The sequence below is a fragment of the Pogoniulus pusillus genome, chromosome 6, assembly GCF_015220805.1.
Source record: "Pogoniulus pusillus isolate bPogPus1 chromosome 6, bPogPus1.pri, whole genome shotgun sequence".
Taxonomy (NCBI): domain Eukaryota; kingdom Metazoa; phylum Chordata; class Aves; order Piciformes; family Lybiidae; genus Pogoniulus; species Pogoniulus pusillus.
This window is the reverse complement of record NC_087269.1, coordinates 22,636,249-22,655,376: the sequence shown is the minus strand read 5'-3', so window position 1 is coordinate 22,655,376 and position 19,128 is coordinate 22,636,249. Positions and strand designations below refer to the sequence as shown.

Genomic DNA, 19,128 nt, shown 5'->3' with positions numbered 1-19,128 from the left:
GTACGCTTTTAAAATGTGAAATTTAAATGAAAATAAATATTTATGTGATGATTAAAAAAAAAAAAGGTAGATATAACTGCTCCTGGAGAGATGAATAAAAGAGTAAAACTGTAATTACTCTCTTCTTGGAGGGACTTTCACATGAAGCGAGCAGGTGGATTGGTTCCTGCCTGGCGTAACATCCCAAAGTCTCACAGTAGCAGCATCTTGGAAGTGGAGTCTGCATCATCAGCCGGAAGCTGGGCAAAGAGCCCCTACACCACTGGAAATGGTAAGATACACTTCCTCAGCAGCAGTGGATTTGCAATGTAAATTTTATCGGAGGTGCTCTTTACTTTCTGGATGTTCATCTTCAGAGTGAATTGCAGGTAAAGGGAACAGAAACATTGAGAAATGCAAGATATAGTTTATAAGATTTACCAAAGAGTGTTGCAAAAAATGTTTGTTGGAATATTCCTTTGATCGTGTTGCTCTGTCATCTTTTTTGAGTATTAACTTGCTTAAAGCCATTTTTCCAGTTCTCTTCCATAACTCAGTATTCTGCCATCAGCGGAAGATACCTTTTCAGTCATAACTCATAATTACTGGGTGAGATTAATGATTCCTGAAAACAAACTGCTATACAAATGAGAATAGAGTTTTACAAGATATTTCGGCTAAGGCTGAGCTTTTCTGTAGATGTGTATTCTGATTGTGTCATTCTGAGCTATTACTTTCCCTTTCCTAGACATTCTCTGGAAGAAAGAAAAGAGAGAAGACACTTTATGAATGCAGATCTTAGCTGAAGTGACAATGATGACTGGTTGATTTCTTCTGTGCTGACTGGGCTATTGATACGCTTTTATTTCCTCTAATTTTTGTCTGCTTATGCACTGAAAAACATCTCAGCTGTAATCCATTTTACTTACTAAAGCTTATGATCTGGCTAATTTGACATAGCATTATTGACAAATTATAAACACAGTAAGAAGTCTCAAAAATTCAGCATCAGTTTAGGTTATCTCAGGTCTGTTTGTTGTTTTCTTGGGTCAGTGGATGTAGAGGTGCGATCTGCTGCAGAGGAACATGAAGCAGTACTGCAGCATTTCTGCCAGAAGTTGCTGACAGAAGTCAGTTGGAAACCAAATGTATTGGGCAGGAGTTTAAAAGTAAAATTTAGCAAAGCAAATTTGTGCCCTGAAATTTTGATCAATCAGTTTTCTAATGTTAATTGTATTCTTCATTAATATGTCTTTGTCTTTTAAGGGATGCTTGAAAAGATTTTACTATGAAAAAGGTTTTGTGTCTTTTTTTCTTTTGGGAAGATGGGGAGAAGTTTGTTCCCTTAAAGAGTGAACTGGATGAATTGCAAGAGGAGGTGGCAAGGAGAGCACATGAACAAGAACTACGCAGAAAAAGAGAAAAGGAAATGGAGGCAGCAATGGGCTTTAATCCGCGTCCCAGCAGGTTCATGGATCTAGATGAACTACAGAACCAGGGTAACTTATTGAATACAGTATGTTTTGCAAGATCGTAGTACTGAAGTTTTTTGAACCTGATTTCCAATTGTAATTCTCTCTCTCTTTCTCTCTCCCCACTCAATACACCTTTGTACCTGGAGTTAGTGAAAGACCGTCAATTACAAACCTTATAGGATACAAAGAAACCATTTGATATTTTGACCAAAATCTGTTTTAAAATAAGACAGAAGTAATGCAGAGATGTTTTGGGGATATTTGCACCTTTCCATTTTTATGGTAATATATGTGCTGTTAATAGTATTGATAGTATGTAGCTGTAAGGCCTTAGCCAGCATCTTGGAATGAGCAGGGCTGTTTGTACCTTTTGGATGCCACAGATCTACCAGCAGCGTAGTTTGTTTAGGCCATGTTTTTGTTTCTGGTTCTTCCTGGTACCATCACTGCCCTAAGCAGTTGTTCTTGTTCTTGCTGTTGTAATTTCTGCTCGCTGCCCTCCTATGCAGGCACAGCACGGGCATGGGGACGAGTACTGTGGCAGGCTTAAGCTGGATCTAATTGAAGATCTGAGCTGGGTTTGACTCATGTACTTTTTTTAAAGAAAAAGAATTTTTTAAAAGTTATTCAAAAGCCAAATGCTAAGTTAGATTGTGTTTTCCTTAAATCAGTGTTGTGGTTTTTTAAAGAGAGCCAACAGAAATTAAACTCTCAAATCAAATTGGAGAGAAAATACAGAAATATATTTAGAGAGAGAGAAAATACAGCGATAGACATTACAAAGCAATTACCCCACTCAAGGCAAACCCCCTTGAATTTTTCCCCATCCCCCAAAAAAACTAAATCTGCACTCCCCAGTGCTCCAATCCTCCTCCCTCCCCACACCAATGCCTCCACCATCCAAAGAGGCCGACTGCTTACATGTTCTTCTCGATAAAGTGGCTCCCGCCACACACACAGGGCAGGAGGAGGAGGAGGAGGAGGAGGAGGAAAGGAGCCTGAACTGACCTTGTTGTGAGTCTATAAAGAGATAGCAGAATTATGGGATTGAATAACAATCTTAGAGTCCCCAGAAAATTTTTAAACCCTATAGCCTCAACCTGGGACAATCAGCATGTTTCTAGCAGAGGATGGCAGCAGAAGGGGTTTATTTGGAAGGATGGAGCTGCAACAGAGGGAGCTTGGTGACAGGATTCACGTGTAGTGGCCTTGGCTTAGCCCTATATCCCTGTCAGCTAGTAAGGACAGTCAAAGAGAAAGTGGGATAGAGTGCACTGTCCCAATCGAGAGTTAAGGCTGAAGCTTGATAAAGCATTAAAATGTGGAATTGTTGGTCAGTCAGCAGAACCAAGGAATGTGTAGTGAACACTGCTCTGCAACTGCAAATGCATGCATGATTGGGGTAAACCTACTGGGGCCTCCTTGCACCATCATGCTGCTTGCTGAAACGTTTTGTAGACAGCTGAGGTGCTGGTTTCCTGCTACAGGACAGAGAGGAATTAAGCCAGCTCTGGGCACAGTATAGCCCATGCTGTGCAGCCTGCAGCTATGCCAACTGTTCAGCAGCCAGAATGTCACTGTGCCAATGGCAGGTGCAAGCCGTGATCTCTATAAGAACGTCTGACTGTGGGAATGTTTTCAGAATATTTGCTGACCATCAGTGAGACAGTTATTTTTTACAGACTTACTGTGACCTGCCAGTAACCAGGTGAAAAATTCTGAATGTATCGGGGTAGAGAGATACCTTTTTTAAGTAGTATGAGTGTTTGCTTTGGTAACATAAATGCTAATGATGTAAAAATTGAAAAGAAAACCTTTGTTGTTGCATGCAAGGGTGCTGTCCTCTCTGCTTCTCCTGCCATAAAGAAAATAGCATGTTCTACAAGACATTACCCATCTTTGATCTCATGTATTGGAAGAAGCAAAAATTGCTTAGCTCTTGGTCACTCAGAAGAGAGTAAACTAGAATAATGGTTAATCAAAAAAGGCTGCAGTGGAGTGTTGAAGTTTACAGGCATTGACTTGAAATCTGGGAAAATTTTTGCTTATTTAAGTCTTTCCCCACCCTAGTAAGTGATGTAATAGCATAATGTTAAGAGTGCTTGGCTGCCTGGAAGGCTTGCTTGTATGCAAATCTCCAGAACATTTGTGACTCATTTTTCCTTCAAGTAAACTGCTAAATTCATGCAAAGAAAGCTAACTTTAGTATACTGTCCTTGATTACAAGCCTCAGTAGCCTTTATTTTGAAATTGAATATGCTGCTTGATTAACTCACTACTCTAACAACTCTCACTTCTCTCCACAGTACTTGCTTTTGATGTGAGCTCTTTGGGCTTTATGGGATATGACAATTTGTGTTTGCATCTTTGCACGAGGGTGTCGAGGATCAGGCTGGGCCACAGCATGTTATGCAAGTTGAGAAAACATAATTTATTGTTGGCTGCTAGAGAATGAATGTCACAATGGCAGAGATATTCCATTTTTAAAAAAGCCCACACCTAAACAAAAAAATCCCAACCAACCAAACAAACAAAAAAAAAAAAAACCCACACTAACACATTTTATTTTCTGTTTTCCCTTCCCTCATTTGAATGTGTACATTTTAGTGCAAAACTTGCATAGCGCCTAGTAGGCGACACCACATTGTTTGGACATTTTCTCCTCTCATATCTGGGTGTTCTGATGCCAGAACAGTTTAAGCTTTTCCTTTTGTGTCTGAAGTTAATTTATCCTCCTTTTCTCGAACACAGTTTTCTAAATTGTTGCAAAAAGAATTCTTGACAATGGTGCCTTTCTTCTTGGCTTCTTACACCTGTGTCTTTGCTCCTAGAGCTGGAAATATGTTGTTTCTTAATATTCCATATGTCTCTTTGAACATGTTTGTAGAGGTATTTTGTGCAGGGGTTTACATTCACACTCAAGTCTTTGTTCACAAGATTATTTGTTTCCATTTTGTATGATAGCAATTTGATATCTGAAAAAGAAACAGATTAATTTTGACAAGGGACTGAATGTGCAAGGAAAGTGCTGATCTGCTGCATTTTTATTGAGATACTTGGGGTTAGATTTAATTCTAAATTTAGGTTAATTCCTACTTGACAGAAGTCATCTAGGCTGACTCTTGGATATGTCTATAACATATTTTGTACCAATTTTGCCTAGAAAATTATATGATGAGCCAGTACAACCATCAAGTAAACAAAATCTGAGGGGAAAAAATTTGATTCATGTTGTTTTAGTGTGTGAAAGCAGGGTGCTCAAGTTGGCCTGCTTAGGGAAGGTAAGGTGCTGCGGTCTAGGATATATGCAGCCTCAGAAGAATTCAGCATTTTCAAATGGGATTGAAGGTAAGCGAGGGTTCTCCAGTGAATGAAACCAAAATGAAGGCTGCTGCCCATTGCAGGTAGGAGTGATGGCTTTGAGAAGTCGATGCAGGAGGCAGACTCAATCTTTGAAGAGTCGCTGAATCAGGAGCAGAAGGGAGATTGTGCTGCAGCTTTGGTGCTCTGTAACGAAGCTATATGTAAGTAACTCTAACTGCCTGAGCTATTGCGCTTCTGACAGTTTACTAACGTGGTAGAAAAAAGTCTGATCACATGAAGTGATCAGAGAGGGATCCATCTGGTCTTGAGGAACATGTAGGGAGACAATATTTCATTTGACAAGCATTCCTACTTGTGGGTTTTAGTCCTATTACTCTTCATCTCTGGGTGTGTTTTGTTTGGGTTTTTTTTTTGTATTTGCATCCATTTTTTCTCTCCATGACTATGGCAGTGAGAGCATTGGATGCTGATGTACCCTTTTTGGTACTAAGTGGAGCATTTCAGCAAGCACCTGGTAACTCAATCACTCTGCCACTCAGTCCTCAATTAACGTTTTTTCTCTGTCTTCAGGCCAAATTACAAGAGGAGTTAGGCTACCCTGTTTCTCATAGAGGGTGTAGCATAGGAAGAAAGCAGTATCCCAGTCTTGAATCCCCTGGATCACCAGAAATGAGCTATGCTGTACCTGACTTTGAAGGGAAAAAAAAAAGGCATTAGGACATTGAAGTGCTTAAATGCATTGTGACCTTTGAGAATGTGTGCTATGTGATTTCATTTTATTTTTGGTCTTTTTCCATTATGACTGGCTGGCTGTCTCACCCCATGCTCCTCCTCTGTCTGTATAGAATGGCTGCAGACAGAGCAGGTAGCTCATGTGTATTTGCATTGAGAAATTGGCATTTATGGATTGCAAAATAAGAGACATAGCTTACAGCTGTTGTAATAGCTCTAGTAGCTTCCATTCCAGCAAGGTCTATGCTGAACCTTAAATCCCAGCTGGGTATTCCCCCACATAAAGGGAGTCCCAGATACGGAAGGATACAGAAGGGTAGATGAGAATGTAGCATCAATGTGGTAGGATTGGAAAGAGCCTCTGTGAAGGGAATGAGAAGTTGGGCTAAAACGTGGATAATTTTTTTTCATTTATTTTATTTTGGTTTGGTTTCAATTAACGTGTTTGAACACCTGGCTAAGCTGAATGTGCATTAATGGAAACAATAGCATCCTTGTAAACTCTTTGTGGCAGTATTTGCATGGTCCATGTTTTATGTTCTTGCTGCATCTTTTTTTTCTTTTTCAATTTTATTCCTTTTTTCTGTTTGTTTTCTGCTATGTTTTCTTTTGCATTTTAGCTAAACTAAGACTTGCCATGCATGATGCCAGCGCTAGCACTCACAGCAGAGCCCTAGTCGATAAGAAGCTGCAAATCAGTATCCGAAAAGCCCGGAGCCTCCAGGATCGCATGCAGCACCAACAGCCATCGCAGCCGCTGCCGCCGCCAACCTGCCACCCACCACAGGGCGGCACCATGGCCCAGTCTACAAGGTAGTCCGAGTGTATCACCTAGACCCAGATCTGAGCTGCACCTATGAGCAGTGCAGTCTGGAAAGAAACAGCAGACTCTATGTATTCCCCTGGATAATCCAAATCCTACTCTCTGTTTCTTTTTCCTTTAGGTTAAACCCTATTACAATATGCTCAACTACCCCCTTTTTTCCTGCCACACTTCATCCCTCTTAGTCTTCATAGAAGAGTTAAATGTGCATGTTCAAAATGTGATGTGAGGACAGAATTGCAGCAGGCAATGCCTGGCAACATCGATTTTTGTCTTTTTCCTTTTTTCTTATGTATCAAGAGAGTGAAAAAAAACAGACAATAACCTAGCTAAAACTGGGGAGGAGGAAATTAGGATGAAATAATACAACTGTTTATAATCAGGAGCTGTTTCAGGACTTAGTAAAAAAGTGTACTACAGTAAAAATCTTGCTATAATTGCTTTTATGTTGGGAATGGCATCTAGTGTGGTTTAGTGCTCTGTGATTTGGCAAGTGTCAAGTGCACTGATCTTATCGTTCTAGTCCACTTCTCTAGTAGTGCAGTGGGACAACTCTTGGATCCAGATCTGATCTTGTTACTTTGACTGGTCTCCCTGATGATGTATCATTACTCATTTTCCTTCTGTTCTTCCCAGCATCCTGTAGCTTGGCTTAGCAGACTCTTCAGTGTCTCTTCATGATTCTTTTCTTCCATACTGATCTCAACTATAGCATAATTAACTCTCTGCTGAAACCGATCCTTTCTCCCTACCATCTTTAGCATGTAGCTTAATCCTTCTTACTTCCCATGCCATTCCCTCCTATCACTAGACTGTCTCTATCTAATTTCTAGGCTGTTTCTTGAACTGCGACGTCTTTCCTCATCCTTTTCTTACATGTTGCATTATCAGAAGCTTAGATGAAATCTCAGCTGGGAATCCTTTTTCTTTTTTTTTTTTGTGTCACATATAGCTATATTTCATAAAACTCTAAATTTGCACACCTGACAGGCTACAGTTCATAATGTTCTTTTCCTACAGTAGCTGAATTATATGTAATGGGGGCTGATCTTTTTGTCGATCACAGATTTATTATATCAACTTTTACAGGGAAAATGCAGAGCTCAAATTAGCATTTTGGCAGATTCTATAAAAGTGAAAGAAAGGAACTTTCTAAACTCATTTGGTTGCTGCCGAACTTGCTTACTGCTGCTCTCTGAAAATAACATTGATTTGTAAAGTTACATCCAACTAAATGTTAATATTGCAGCCAATGAAAAGAATCTTTTCATAGCCAGAGTTCTGTACTCTCACTTGGTTATAAATAACAGCATAGTGCAGAGTTCATCATTATTTGGATAAGGTCATTCTGCTGCACATACCAACTTCACAAGAACTTGAATTCTGTGTGTCACAAGCAGGAAACAAAGCAATGATAGTTTCCTTAAGTTCTTTGTTGGAGCTGTTTGTAGCCTGACATTTTCTCTCAGGTGCATAAAATTTGGTACTGTTTTTTTCTATCTGTGTATTAAAATGCTAACTACATGCAGAAAAATGCCAAGGATGTGTATTACCCAAGGATGTAATTATCTTCCACTGGTACATAAAAGAATGGAAATTATTTTTTAGAAGAATACTTAGAATACAAATGATTGCAAAATAATAGTTATCCATTTAGCTTGAACTTCATTTAATATGTTGAATGAATATCTCACAGATAAGAATACAAAGGTGATGTAAGAGAAATTTCAATCTATTCCTTCCATTTGCCAAGTCATTCTTCATGAAACTGCCTGGAGAGAGGGGACCTTATGGAAATATTGTCAGTTCATGTTCAGATCACAAATGTGTCCAAAGTATTTTCAAAAATATCTAAGACATTAGTGTGGGAAACAATTTATGCTATTTTCACTATTCATACACTTACCCATTACCCACATGCTCAGTCTGATGGTTAAACTGCATAGGATACCCTATAAGAATACTTCACATATGTAGAGACTACCTGTAGCAAAATGTTCTTAAAACCATGAGGAAGATTCAATAGGTCAGGTATAGCAGGAAACCAGAGTTAGAAGCTAAGGCCTAACACATATGTACCTACCAAATCAATGTAAAGACTTCACGAGAATACAGTTAGCAAAGAAAACTGTGTTGAGGTATATTGTCACCTAGTGCAAGTTCATAACCCTAGGGATAAATGTAAGCAATGATTACTGCTAATCATTTACCCTTCTGTGTGTTTTAGTGAACAGACTGGCCCGCTCCAAGTACTGCTGAGCCAGAAGGTACCACTGGAACCCAACAAAGAAGTGGAATTTGGGTCCAGTTCTTTTTTCCACCCACCTGCTTCCTGCCATGAATTGCTCTCATCATTATATCCAGAGTCTTCCTCCTTGCCCCCTTCTGAAAGCAATCCATCCAACAGGATCTCTCCAAACTTCCAGTCTGCTTCTGCTGATTTTCATGACCAAGTTCCCTCATTCCCCTATAGGCAAGGGTTGGCAGAGGGGTCTGCAAGAACTCAGAATGATGCCCATCGTAGTGTGGAATTTGCTGAAAAGACAGCTAAAGGGCCTAAAGACAACAGGGAATGCTGCGGTAGCAGCAAGTTAGAAGAGGTTCATAACATAACACCTATTCTCACACCTCAGTACAAATCCAAAGCTAACACAGCAGACTCTGGGTCTTTGCCTACACTGTTTCTGAGTCCACATCCACCACAAACAGCATCTCCTGAAAAGAACAGCCAGCACAGTCCTTGTTCCAAACCTGCAAGCTCTCCAGTGTGGCCTAGCACTGATCATTTAGGGGTCTGTCATGCAAAGGCCCCTGCAACTTCATCCCCTACACGGCAGTGCTCCTTGGATCCTTTGCAAAATACAAATAAGTACTCCAGAGAAAACAGCCATGAGATTTTACTGCCTTCACAGGATGAATATGGCGCAACAGGAGGTTGCAAATCTGAGGCCTTTAGTACAAGGGGACATGTTCGCTCCTTGGCAGAGCAGTTTCAGAAAATGCATGCACTCTCCCAGAGAAAAGGTACTTATGAAAAAGGCTGGATTGCTGCAGTGTGTCAGGATGAGAAGTCTCCAAAGTTAACACAAAAATCTTTCATCAACCCTTCATCCTCTGGTTGCAGACAGCTAATCCATCAAAACCAAGAGAACAAAAGCCAGTCTTCTGAAAAATTACGCTCCACTCTGGAAATTAGGGATGGGGTAGTTTCTCTGGAGGGTTTTAGTGCCCAACATATTGCTTCTAAGAGTATTTGTTCTTACAGTGAAGAGCTGTGTAGAAGAGGTGGACAGAGTATAGCAGACCCTGCACCCTACCTGGAAAGGCACTGTCATGATGGAGGAATGAAACAGGTGGATGATGAAGCTCCTAGTAGCATGGTTGCCTCTATGCCTGTGGACTGCTGGGTGGATAATATTACTAGATATTACAGTTCTCAGAAGGCTAATAAGAATGCTGAATGGCTTCCTGTGCCTGGGAGGAATCCACCCCTTTCTGATCAGAGAGCAATTGGAGATGACTTGAGCAGGATCCCAGCACATCTACATCCACAGTGGAATCAAGACACAGAACAGGAACTCTCAGAACTGGAATCTCTCTATCAGACTAGTCTGCAGGCATCTCAGGCTACTAGGCCTTTCTTGGGAAGACAGGACAGTGCTAGGTATCCATTTGACCAATCAGGTAAGAATGGTGCAGCTCTTTTATCTTGGTTGACCTGCCTATGTACTCCAATATAGGTGAAGGTTTATTTTCTCTTTGATTTACTTAAATGGATATGAATTTGCACACAGATGCAGATAGGTGCAGGCTGCGGACTCTGAAAACATTCTAACTATATAGGTAGAGAAGCAGTGTGACAGCACACTGGTAGGGAGGCTGCAGAGTAGTTGTTGATCTTGGCAAAGAAGGAGCAACAGATGTTAAGAGTAATGTAGAAATACTTGATCTTTTTTTAAGTAGGAAGCTAGTTGCTCAGGTTAGGCTGCTGAGTTTTGCTGTTTGAAAGTCCTACATAACCTCTGGAATGTATTAAAATATTTCTGTGTCTGAAGTTAACATTCTCCATATTTGTAAATTTTGACTGACTGTACTGCATTCAAGAATTTAGTCTCTACCTGGTTGAGAGGATAAACTTTTAGAAGTGTTAGAAGTGTTTTCAGACCTGTAAGAGTTGAACTTGTTTCATTAAGAACTACCTGCTTTAAGTTCTGGAAAATTACTTGTGAAAGCAGCACTGGAGTTACATGACCTGCACTAAGAAAGAGACTTTCTGGATTAGTTGGTGCTGAAAGAAAACAGATTCTGTTGGTGAGAACATGCAAATGTTACTGGAGATACTCGGGGTCTGATGACAGCAATCTGGTTTCACTTAAGACAGTGTAATCTCCTGCCTGAGATAAGGCAACCTTGATTCTCTACTTAGCACTTGTGAAGCAAATTTCTTCATTACCAATACATATAATAACATTAGAGCTATGAATTTTCTGGTTAAATACAAAGCAGTTTGAAACTTGATTGGTAGCAAAATGATATGATATAAAGAGAGATATTGTACATATTGCAATACATACATAAGACAGGTTTTCCCTGCCCTACATTCATGGAGGGGAAACCTCCATCGCTACTGACAAATCATGCCTGGCTGCAACCAGAGTGAGTACTGCAGTAAAGTCTTGAACAGGTTTTTATTCAACAGTTGATTTTTCTGTGAAATCGTCTTGTCTTGTCATCCGGTGGCAGACCAGGTAACACATCCAAAGTTGGCCATTTTCCATTTGTTGTCCTTTTCTTTCAGGATTAGGAAAGATCTGACTTCACAACTTTGCAGATACGTTCTTGCATGAGCATGAATAAAGAGGTCTTACATGTTCCTGCTTAGCTTACCAATTTTGGAAGCTCTTTCTGGAAATGTAACAGCATAAAGCTGAGTTGTCTTAGTGTGGAACTTCAGAGCTCTATGGTCAAATGATACGTTTCTTATGCTGACTTTTCACGTCTTTTCTTGCCCTGTGAGGGATATGAGACATAGATATTCTTCTAATGTGAAGTTTGTGTTTGAGATCATCTATTTTGTTACAACTTTCAGATGCTTCTTCTTAAGTTCTACAAATTCTGTACAAAATCAAAAAGTTTGAACCAGTGGGTCTAGGACGGCTCTTTCCCACTTTGCACTTGGCTTATCTACTCACTTGCAAATGCTGTTTAAGCTTTCTGCCTGATATCGACTGGTTTTGTCAGACCTTTGTACTCAGAATGATGGTGAAAATGCCAATGTCTTATCGCTGAGGCCTGACCACACAGATTCTCCAGATGCTACCTCAATGCACAAAACATCTCGCTACAAGCACATTATCTTTCTTCCTTTCTAAAGAGATTCCTTGTGACCTTTTCTAGTAGGCCAGTGGTCTGCCTGTCTATTCCATTAGAAATTTTAGGATTATAACTGAAGTGGGGATCATACTGTAAATGTAACAATCCTAGTTAAGAATAATGCTGTTGAACCATGACAACACATGACTGGGAAACTGTAGCATTACATGTGAACTAGCAGGTGAATGTGTTGGGAGCTTAAAGCTGATGAGGCTTGTTTATTCCAAGTAACTTTAGGTAACTTGCTTCTGGTAGCTGATTTTATTTCCCTTTAGGCCTCCTGAACTGACTCACCTCTGTATCAAACAAGTGCTGGTGTGCAGTTAAGTCATTTAACTCTTCAGTAGTTCAATTAATTGTTTCCCAGAAGCATGCAAAAGGGCAAGTGAAGCAGGTGTGTCCTGCTAGAGTGTCTCTCTCTGAAATGTTGAGAGCTTACGTATTAATGTTCAAAGACTTGTCATTTTCTGTGTATAGACTGTCATTGCTGGAGTCAGACCTAAGATAGTCAGTAATGTGCCATCATATGCAGTCAAGCATTGAATTTAACCACAGCATTGTCCTTCTCAGTCTCTGCAAACCTGAATGTGAGGAAGCTGCATGCTACAACTGGCATGGGTCTCTCGAAAACGCCAACAGCAGAGATCGAGCGCAGTCTGTGTGGACCCACTGTCTCTTCTGTCTCCAAGGTGACATTCTTAAGATGTGCTAGAGGGGGAAGGGCTTGGTGAGTGCAAGGAAAAGAATTTACAGTGAGAGAAGTGGAATGTAATATGAAAAGTATACTGGGGTCATTGATACTGATGTTAGGGAGAACTGGAAGTGTTCAGGATTAATTATCTAAAAAAAACAACTGACTTGTGCTCCATGCAGCTTGCATGCAGAGAAATGGACCTTAAAGATCATCTTGTTTCAACCCCTCTGCCATGGGCAGGGACACCTCCTAGATCCAACATGGCTTTGAACACTTTCAGGGTTGGAGCCTCCATAACTTCTCTGGGCAACCTGTTGTTGTGGAGTCAGTAATTAATGTGTGGCTGAGTCGGGAATTTTATACAAAAATAGTTATTTTATTTTCCCAAAAACCCGCCCCCAAAACTACATATACAAAGATTAATTTAGTTTAATTAGCAGATTCAGTCGCATGAGAATTATCTACAGGGATACCATCAATAATCTGACTATTTTGGAAGTCAGAAGTTGGAAAAGGCTTTAGCTATTAATTAATAGCAGTTTTCTTACTAATAAAGTTGAGCCAAAATAACTCACGATCAGGCTGGCTTCCTGGTGAGGTTTGTCTCTCTCGTTCTCCTGCAGAAGTTGTCGGAGAGTTGTTAAGAGGTATTCAGCTCTTACAAAGGTGTCAATGGGGAAGGTGTTCTTTGAAGCTTTCTGTATTCAGCTTAGGTGAGGGAGGGGGGAGGGAGTCTCAGGCAGACACAAACGTCCAGGCAGTAACCAAGTCCAAGGCAGGAACCCCCAAAGGCGGGAAGCCCCCCAGTTTATACCCTCACTAGACAAAGGGCAGAGTTACCACACCTTAGGCGCGAAAGCGCACAGCCGATCCCAGCCAGATCCCAGCATGGGCACTGCATGGGGCACTCCTCGTGCGGGCAGGACCCCTTTGCTCACCCCCTTCACGCCTGCGGGGCAGGCGAGGGGGGGGGGGAACGAGGTGGCTTTCCCCCTCCCATTCAAGCCACGGAGAGAGAGGAATTTAGGGATACACAGGACTTCCAGGACACCTGTTCCACTGCCTCATCACCATTGTGGTGAAGAATTTCTTCATAATGTCTACTCTAATTCTGTCATCTTCCAGTTTGAAGCCATTACCCCTCATCTGGTTGCTACATGCCTTTGTAAAAAGTCTCTCTCCAGCTATCCTGTGGCCCCCCTTCAAATACTGTAAGGCTGCTATAAGCTCTCTTCTGGAACTGCTCTAACAATTTTGTGTCGTTTTTGTGTTGGGGGCTCCAGAGCTGGACACAATACTCCATCAGAGGGGAAAAAAATCACCTACTTCCTTTGATCTGCTGGCCACACATCTTTTCATGCATCCTAGGATACAGTTGGCTTTCTGGGCTGCAAGCACACACTGCTGGCTCATGTTGAGCTTCTAATCAGCCAGCACTCACAAGTCCTTCTCACAGCTGCTTTCTATCCATTCTTCACCCAGTCTGCATTTGTGCTTGAGACTAACCCAACCCAGGTGCAGGACCTTGCATGAGGCTGGCAGTGTCAAGCCTGTCAAGGTCTCTGTGGATGGCATCTCTTCCCTCTGAAGTGTCAACTACACCACACAGCTTGGTGTCATCACTAAGCTTCCTGAGGGTGCACTGGGTCCCACTGCCCAGGCTGCCAACAAAGATATTAAACAGCACCACTCCCAGTACCAGCCCCTGGGGAAAATCACTTTTCACTGGTCTTCACTAAGACACTGAGCCATTGGCTATCTCTCTTTAAGTGCAATCATCAGTCATGTCCCTGAAAATGTTTAAGAGCTGGTCTCTTTGAACATGTCAGTGTAAATCGCCATGCATCACAACTTAACTGCTTCTTGATTTAGTGCTTGCAGGGGCACAGGTTTTTTTTTTCCTACTGTGTCACTGCATACTTTAGAAATGGAAGATAATTTGGTTTTTGCCACAGTTGGTAGTTGGTCACTTCAGCTGCTGCTTTTTTTTCTGGGGACAAAGTGTTTAAGTAACTGTCAGTTACATTACAGTGTCAGTATGTGAAAATATAAAAGTATTTTCAAGGGGAAATGACATTTCTTGTAGTACTTCCATACTCATTAACAACTACCTGAAAGGAGGTTATGGCCATGTGGGGGTTGGTCTCTTCTCCTATCAACCAGTGACAGAACAAGAGGACACGGTCTCAAGCTGTGCCAGGGCAGGTCAGGAAGAAGTTCTTCACAGAAAAAGTGATTGCCCATTGGAATGGGCTGGCCATGGAGGTGGTGGAATCACCATTCCTGGAGGTGTTTAAAAGGAGCCATGGTTCAATTAATGAGGTGGTGTTGGGTGATAGGTTAGACTCAATGATCTCGAAGGTCTTTTCCTACCTGTTTAATTCTGTGATTCTGAGAGCTTAAGTGGTCTTTCTAAGAAAGAAAGAAAGGAAGAAAGAATAAACATTCCCCTTGCTACTATATGATTAACAGGACCTCAGCAGTCATCAAATAATCCTAGATACTTTTTTTTGTTTTGTTATGAGAGAACTTTATTATAGGATGCTAGTCAGTTGCACCTATGATCTCTGCAAGGGCAGTGAAGACCCTTTGTCCTGTCATTAGGTAGTTATAAAATAATGAATCTCCCTTAGACAAACCAATCATTGTATGTTTAATAAAGAAAGAAAGATTATAAGGAATAATATTTTTAATCACCAGACCAAACAGATACATTTACTTTAAATTCTTAAGGTAGTACCTGAATGAAGGATTTTGAAAAAGAAAAGGCCTTGGAGTTTTGTTGAAGTATAGTTTCTTAGGGAAGAGACCAATATAAAGCTATCATAGTTATTCAAAACTGATGTTGTGGAGAGCCTCTTCTGAAATGTGTGGTATTGTCTGCAGGTCATGTACACCAGAGAACATAGCAGAGAACCAGAAGAGGAGGAATTGTACAGTGCAGAGAATTTCCGTCGCATTGCTCGTAGTCTCAGTGGGACAGTCATCTCAAACAGAGAAGAGAGTTTGGTCTCTTCTCACAGTTTTGTAAGTACAATAGCATATGTAGGGTTGCTGCTTTCTCTGTCCACCTTCAGTAGTTAACAAACAGGACATCAGAGAATGGATTAAGAAGCCAAAATAAAATCTTGTCTTTGTGAATTTGTGTTCTCTTTTTGGAAGAAGAATGAGGTTTTATGTAAGTAACAAATCCATCTTTAGGAGTCATTGCATAATAGGAGCTGCTATAGTAGGTGAGCTAATGTAACTTGCCAGTGTACAAAGACATCAGTATAAAGTGTTTTTTCAGTCACAGTGTTTTCAAGAAAGCTTCTAATACACCTATAATTTTTAGAAGATACCACTACCCATGTGAAAGGTTCTGCTCTCTTGTGAGTATATTCAGCAAGTAGCATTTTTAGAGAGTAAAAGTAAGTATAAAGGGGAGTAATTTCATGACTTGGTACGTAATATGCAGGCAGTTACATAGGGGAAGTAACTACAAATAGGGAGACTGACTTTAAAAAAAAAAATCCCTGTTTGTTAAGTAGCTTTAGATGCAAGTTAAAGCTGCTAGTTAAGAGATTATAGCTGGTGTTTAGAAACAGCCAGATGTAGCGTGAAGTTTTGGCTTGGATTGAATTTTTTGTGAACTGTGCTTAAGTTTTATTTGAAACCAAGTTCATAGTAAGTGCAGAAGAGTCTAAGTTGCAAAATCAGTTATTTAGACTTGCTTAGTGTGATTCTTTTTACTGTTACTATAAGATAAGATTATGTCAACTTCTGAATGTTTGATGCTCACTGTGCTTTGGCTGAGGGCTTTAATGCATACCTGGAAGTGCTGGCAGAAGCAATTAAAAACGCCTAGCTATCCAATACCTCCTGCTGAGGGCTTTATCTACACAACAGAAGGATGGATGGCCGTCAGTCCTTTTAGTCACTCGGCTCAAATTTATGAGTTTATTACTGTGTCATTCAGCCATCCCTGCTTTAGAGTGGATGCCTCCTAACAGAGGAAAATAGTACAGCATTGGTAAATACTTCAGCCGAAAGAGGCAAACCTCTTCACAGTCTGGAATTGGAGTTTTCAGTAAAGCTAAAGCCTGCTAGACATGTCATGGCTTGTGCAGCATGGCAGTTTCAGTGATGACTGACATGCTGTCACTCTGGATTCAGTTTATGAACTGCATTTCCATAAATGATTTGTGTTTGTTTTAGCTTTTTCTCCCTGGTGTATTTCCAGTCAAATTATCTCCTCAGTATCCCACCACTTTAGTAAGAGCCTTACTGGATTAATGTGATTTTGATTTGTATTTCACTTTCATATACAGATGCATGTTTTCGTTCTAGTGACTCATCTCTTTCCTTGGATCACCATCATATTTGCTTGATCCAACCCAACTCTGTGTTTACTCATCATTTTATGTTTTTCTTCTCCTTTCTCATTTTGTAAAAGGAAGCACCAAATATGAGGAAAATGCCAGTGGACACCAGCCACCGTTCTTCCAGCTCCACTTCCCTTCCTTTCCCCCATGATCCTCCTGTGTTTCCCTTTGATCCCCAGCACAACCCAAACCAGGTGCAGCACATATCCCATGATGTACTGATGCCTAGCATGGTGGGCAAGGCACATAAACTGTCAGGTAATCACAGGAATTTTCATCCTCCTTTGTGATCAGAAATACTGCTGAAATACAAATCCTCAGATCTTGTCTCCCATCAGGATGTTTCACTGTTTGTCTAACTCCTCCAGAAATCTGGAAGGATGAGTCGTGTTCTTTTAGTTCTGCTCTGCCCTTCTGAGTTGTTTATGATTCTGTGCTAAGTTGACGTAACAAAAGGGAATAATCTTTATGGAAATATGATCATTACTTTGGTTTTGTGAGATACTTTCTGTGGAGTAAAAGCTGCAGTAAGACTCAGCACCTTGTTGTTGTATATGACAAGCCACTCATTCTAGCAAATCGCACATGTAATTGTGCCAATAGAAATAAAGAATTTCTGCATGACAGTGATTTTCCCTGTGACAGCCCTCAAACCCAGTTTGATCTACCAGCCTTGAAATATTTTGTTGGCTTTTTCCTCGATAATACAAGGGCTATTCAAGAAATCTGAAGCCTGTGGCAGCAGCTGTGCTAGGATAAGGAGGAAATGCAGTGAGGAAGGTGAATGGTAAAAAGGCTACAGCTAGCTTTTATTCAGAATCGCTTGTTAGTCAGTAACTGGATTTTACTAGTGCTTTTGGGTTTACTTCTGTCACCTTTTGGCCACAGTTGGAAGTTCTGAGAGGATAAAACAAAAAGTATAACTAAGCAAACTTTTTTTCTTTCCTCAGGAGACCAGAAGAACATCATCCAGAAACTTTTGGTTGTGCCTGACAGGAGTGAAGCTTTCCAAGGTGAAGACTACCCAGGTGTGGCATTGAGCTATGGGAGTCTCCCTTCTACACCCAAAGGCACCATCTCCCAGGGGGAAAAGCTTCTTGTTAATCCACATTTAGGAGGTGCAACGTCAAGTGTCTTTGGCCATTGGCTGAACACAAGATGCCCCGCTACGCAGACAGCCACGTTACCAGATAAACGAATGATACTCTGGGGCAAACATGCTGGCCAGCCAGGCAAGAGTTTACAGGAAGGCTTCCTTCAGCAGCCTTCACATCAGCTGCATGAATCTTCTACCATTGGTTGCAGGCTACCAGCCAGTACAGACTACAGCACTTTAAGAGTAACACATGAGCCTTCTTGGGATGCCTCTCAAAGTTGTCCTGTTCCTCCCTCTTGTGTGAAAGCTTCGGGTCCAAGGAGAGTTGATATGCCCCCAGAAGAAGACTGGCGACAGAACAGTTACACCCCTCAGCCTGGCAGGAGGCAAATGCTGCCACTGCATGGGATGGATGGGACTTTTTCTTCTACTTCAGAGGCACACAGAAATGTGCTGGCTCGAGCAGCAGCAGCTACTGGCACCTTGCAAAATAATGGCTGGTGAGATCCTGTCCGCTCCATGTGTCCTAATAAACCACTTTGTGAACAGACTACAACCGTTGCCTAAAGCATGGGTTACATGGAGACAGAAAACTCTTTCAATTAGTATCTGTGCTGGTTTTCTCTTAAAATGTAGCTATACGGTATGTGGAAACTAATTGCACTGTATTTCATTTCTGACACTACTGAACTGCTGTTTGGCTGTTCTAGTCTTGGCCTGTCCTAGCAAAGAAGTGCTATATGAATGATAAGCTTCAGGGGCACTGGTTTACGGGTAAGTTCACAAGTATGTGTATCTTTGCAAAGAAGATGGCCACTAACAGAAGGACATTTTTAAGGACTCTTTTTCATTAAATGTAGCTTTGGTAAATTCTTCACGTAAAAAAACCCAATCTCTTGTTTTCCTTCCCTTCTCCTCTCATTCATTCCTGGAGAAAAAGACTCGCCCACCTTCCAGGTTCCAGCAAATCTGCACTTGGCAGGTTGGTGGTTAATAAAGCAAACCTAGTTTTTGGTATGCTGAGATCTTCAGGCAGAGATCACAGCTATAGTTACTGCTGAGGAAGTGGCAGGGAGACATTGTTCATCAATAAACCAGAATTTCCCTACTTCCTTAAAACTAACAATGCTTCAAACACAGAAGACTGTTAATGCCACACGCTTAATTACACCAATGTAAACACAAGATAAGTTTTAACTACTTTAGTGTCAAACATACTTGCTTTTTTAAGTATTTTTCAAATAAATCTATGAAAATAGTTATCTTTA

At 41.0% G+C, this 19,128-nt stretch overlaps 1 protein-coding gene across 15 annotated transcripts in view; it reads left to right on the top strand.

Annotated features, from left to right (window-relative positions):
- The window catches only part of USP54 (ubiquitin specific peptidase 54), a 117,133-nt gene extending 98,005 nt beyond the window's left edge, over positions 1 to 19,128 (top strand). For 9 of the 15 annotated variants that reach the window (XM_064144907.1, XM_064144910.1, XM_064144916.1 and 6 more), the window contains 9 exons: positions 132 to 271; positions 1,305 to 1,478; positions 4,859 to 4,978; positions 6,131 to 6,323; positions 8,561 to 10,017; positions 12,277 to 12,395; positions 15,287 to 15,427; positions 16,836 to 17,022; positions 17,715 to 19,128. In XM_064144907.1, the coding sequence (XP_064000977.1) occupies positions 132 to 271; positions 1,305 to 1,478; positions 4,859 to 4,978; positions 6,131 to 6,323; positions 8,561 to 10,017; positions 12,277 to 12,395; positions 15,287 to 15,427; positions 16,836 to 17,022; positions 17,715 to 18,364 (3,181 nt within the window). In that variant the 3' untranslated portion in view covers positions 18,365 to 19,128. Of the gene's footprint in view, positions 1 to 131; positions 272 to 727; positions 1,280 to 1,304; positions 1,479 to 4,858; positions 4,979 to 6,130; positions 6,324 to 8,560; positions 10,018 to 12,276; positions 12,396 to 15,286; positions 15,428 to 16,835; positions 17,023 to 17,714 lie in introns of those variants that run through there. The other 6 variants (XM_064144913.1, XM_064144917.1, XM_064144918.1 and 3 more) reach the window with 6 other exon arrangements.